The 3234-nt window shown below is 52.3% G+C and overlaps 1 protein-coding gene across 1 annotated transcript; it reads left to right on the top strand.

Annotated features, from left to right (window-relative positions):
* The first annotated feature begins 6 nt into the window (after positions 1 to 6).
* Positions 7 to 1413, top strand: RPL23 (ribosomal protein L23). Its single transcript, XM_031065457.1, has 3 exons — positions 7 to 57; positions 866 to 979; positions 1280 to 1413. Exons 1-3 carry the CDS (start codon positions 9 to 11, stop codon positions 1360 to 1362), a joined length of 246 nt encoding a protein of 81 aa, XP_030921317.1. The 5' UTR covers positions 7 to 8; the 3' UTR covers positions 1363 to 1413.
* Positions 1414 to 3234: the final 1821 nt, after the last annotated feature.

The raw sequence follows: 3234 nt of genomic DNA on the forward strand, positions 1-3234 counted from the left end.
TGGGTGACATGGTGATGGCCACGGTGAAGAAGGGCAAGCCGGAGCTGAGGAAGAAGGGTGAGTGGCACCATTGCCGTCCCGAATTGTCGCGGGAATCGGGGACAGAGTCCTCGGAGAGTCCCCGAGTCACTCCCCCCCCTTCTCTAAAGCACTCGTTGGGTCCGTGCCGTGGCTCAGGGAGTTGTCGTGGAAGGGCAGAGCAAAGGCGCCGCTTTTGGGTGAAGTGGCAGCTGCTGGTGCTGTTGATTTCAATCAGCGGTGGGACAGAGGGTTTGGGAATCCTGGAGTGGGTTGGGTGGGAAGGGACCTTCAATCCCATCCGTGGGCAGGGACATCTTTCACTGCCCCAGGTGGCTCCAAGGCCTGGCCCTGGACACTTCCAGGGATCCAGGGACAGCCACAGCTGCTCTGGGTAACCTGTGCCAGGGAGGAATTCCTTCCCTAAATCCCTCCTGAGCCCAGCTGTCCATCAGTAAAAGAGAAGTGATGTCACATGGATCCATAAAATTTAAAATTATGGAATTATTTGGTTGGGAAGGAACCTTAAATCTCATCCAGGTTCACTCCTTGCCATGGGTTTGCTCCTGCTCCAGAGGAGTTTTTGCTGAATGTTGTTTGTGAATTAATAATTTACTTCAAAATAAAGGTGCAAAAGTGGGAAAACCCTGTATTTTCCAAGTGTAGATGGAGCAGGTATTTCATAGTCAGTTTTAATGGGATTGTTGACTATAAAGTGTAACTTTTGAGTAAAACACCACAAATACAAGGTGCAAAACAACACCCACCCTGAATCTGGGTTTGATTCCTGTGGGATCTGTGTAGAATGTGTGTTTATCCTGAGGGCTGTGACACTTTTTCTTCCCAGTGCATCCAGCAGTGGTGATCAGGCAGCGGAAATCCTACAGGAGAAAAGATGGGGTGTTCCTGTACTTCGAGGACAACGCAGGAGTGATTGTAAATAACAAAGGGGAAATGAAAGGTGAGCCTGGCAATTGTGTCCCATGGGGAAAAAAGGGAAAAAGGACTCTAGATTCCCCTCAGAGAGTGGGATTTTGGCTGGGAAATGCTGCCCTGAACCATCTGTGAGCTCTAAATCACAGAATTCCAGAATGGTTTGGTTGGAAGGGAGCTCATAGCTCATCCCAGGGACATCTCCCACTGTGCTCCAGCCTGGCCTTGGACACTTCTAGGGGCAGCCACAGCTTTTCTGGGAGTTGCATCTCAGGGATCAGGTGAACCTCACTGACCATGGGCTGTTGTTGTCGTCCCTGTTTTCCAGGCTCAGCCATCACAGGCCCCGTGGCCAAGGAATGTGCAGATCTGTGGCCCAGGATCGCCTCCAACGCCGGGAGCATCGCCTGATCCCGATCCTGCCCCTGGCCAGGGACACAAAATAAAACTCCTTGTACCAACTTCATGGTGTTTTCATTCCAAACAGGAGCAGGGTTGTGCTGGGAGGTGATTTCATGGAGCTCCAGCTGGAAAATGGGATTGGGGGATTTAAGTTCTGTTTTTCAGGCAGGTTCCTGAAGAATCCCCGGAGTGGCTCAAATTTTAGTGATCCTGAGTTGCCTTGTCTGTGGGGAGCTGGGAGGGGTCTGTGCCTTTGTGCTGGAGCTCCCAGAATTGGAGAATTCCCAGGATTTTCTTCCAGAATGAGCAATCTAACTGTTCAGAGTGAAACAATGCCTGAGGCTGAGCTGCAGGACAGAGGGAGCTGAGGGATGTCCCTTGGCTGGGGACAGGGGGAGGCCACTGCTGTCACCTGAGGAGTGGCTGGAGCTGAAACCCTGGTGCCAGCAGCACCTGGAGAGCCTGGGCTGAGCTCGGGGTCAGCTGGAACCTTCAGGAGCAGAGTGGGGAGGGATGTCCTGGGAAAAACTTGGGGTCTTGGTGGTCCTGGAGCAAAAGGAGGAATGGTTTGGGTGGGAGCTGTGATTCCCTGGACCCACAGGTGACCAACAGGTGACAGTGGGGTGGCTTTGGGGCCCTGGTGCCTGGAATGCCTGCCCTGACCCCAAATCATTGGCAGGAAAAAGGGGCAATTCCCACCTCCAGCTGGCACCGAGCTCTTCCCTGGAGATTCCTGATGATTCTGTACCATTCCCTGTGTTCCTATGACATCCCTGATGCCTTTTGTGCCATTCCCGATGTTCCTGTCCCGCTCCCTATGCCTCCTGTGCCGTTCCCGACATTTCCGTGCCATCCCTGATGCCTTTTGTGCTATTCTCGATGATTTTGTGCCATCCCCGGTGTTCCTGTGCCATTCCCGATGATTTTGTGCCATTCCCGACGTTTCCCGTGCCGCGCTCACAGCGGGAAGGCAGCGACACCTCCTGGATCCAGCAGCACCATCCCAGGGAAGGCTGCACAAATCCCTGCTTTGGGCGGGGTTTTTAAACCTCTCTGACCATTCCTGGATATCCCTGGATATCCCTGGCTATCCCAGAGCCGGGTGCAGGCAGCAGGAGCAAACCTGGCCAAGGATTTGCACATGCCGAGGGTCGCTGCCTCTGTTGTGAGTTTGGAGCAGGTGAGCGCACGTGGATCATTCCCTGGAGCACTGGAAGGGCCCAGCACTGCTCTGGTGGTGACCCCAACACCCCAAACCTGCTGCTGGAGGGGATTTCTGTCTTCCCAAGCAGTGACCATCATTCCAGAAGTGCAGGCGATGCCTCAGGTTTTAGTTTGTTATATTTTTTTTAGGTTCTGTGCTGCTTTAGTGTGTGGGTCTGGGCTTCATATTAGGGGATGGTGAGCTCTGTGCACAGAGCAGGGAGACAAAACAATTCCTTCTCTAGCTGGGGACCAAGGACAATTGACCCAAATCTCAAGCCCAAGAGCACAAACACCATGGGCTGAGGAGAGAAAAACAGGAAGGATGGGACTTCATAACCCAAAGCTGTAATTGGACAATTAACTCCAATATGCAAATGGAGCAGAACTTATAAAGGTGAGAGACCCAATGAGTGGTCGTGCATTTTGTGACCATTTTGGTTCATTTTGTGACCATTTTGGGTTCATTTTGTGACCATTTTGGTTCATCTCGGGTGCAGCCCTGGCTGGGCTCTTGTGCTGCCCAAGGTGGATCCATGGAGGCGATGTTTTGAATAAATCCCTGCTTTATTCTGTAATTCTGACCTCAGTTCCAGCTCAGCCTTCTGAAGGCATCACAGGGACCTGCTCTGTGTAAGGAACCACCCCAATAAATCTGCTCTTGTGTTTCAGTTTTAA

Source organism: Geospiza fortis, unplaced genomic scaffold, assembly GCF_000277835.1.
Source record: "Geospiza fortis unplaced genomic scaffold, GeoFor_1.0 scaffold2556, whole genome shotgun sequence".
Lineage (NCBI taxonomy): Eukaryota > Metazoa > Chordata > Aves > Passeriformes > Thraupidae > Geospiza > Geospiza fortis.

What these genes read in the sequence shown, in the direction of transcription:
- RPL23 (XM_031065457.1), top strand. Translation starts at nt 9, where the DNA reads ATGGTGATGGCCACGGTGAAGAAGGGCAAGCCGGAGCTGAGGAAGAAG. An exon ending in GCCGGAGCTGAGGAAGAAGG is followed by an intron (nt 58 to 865) that starts GTGAGTGGCACC and finishes TTTTCTTCCCAG; the next exon opens with TGCATCCAGCAGTGGTGATC. An exon ending in TAACAAAGGGGAAATGAAAG is followed by an intron (nt 980 to 1,279) that starts GTGAGCCTGGCA and finishes CCTGTTTTCCAG; the next exon opens with GCTCAGCCATCACAGGCCCC.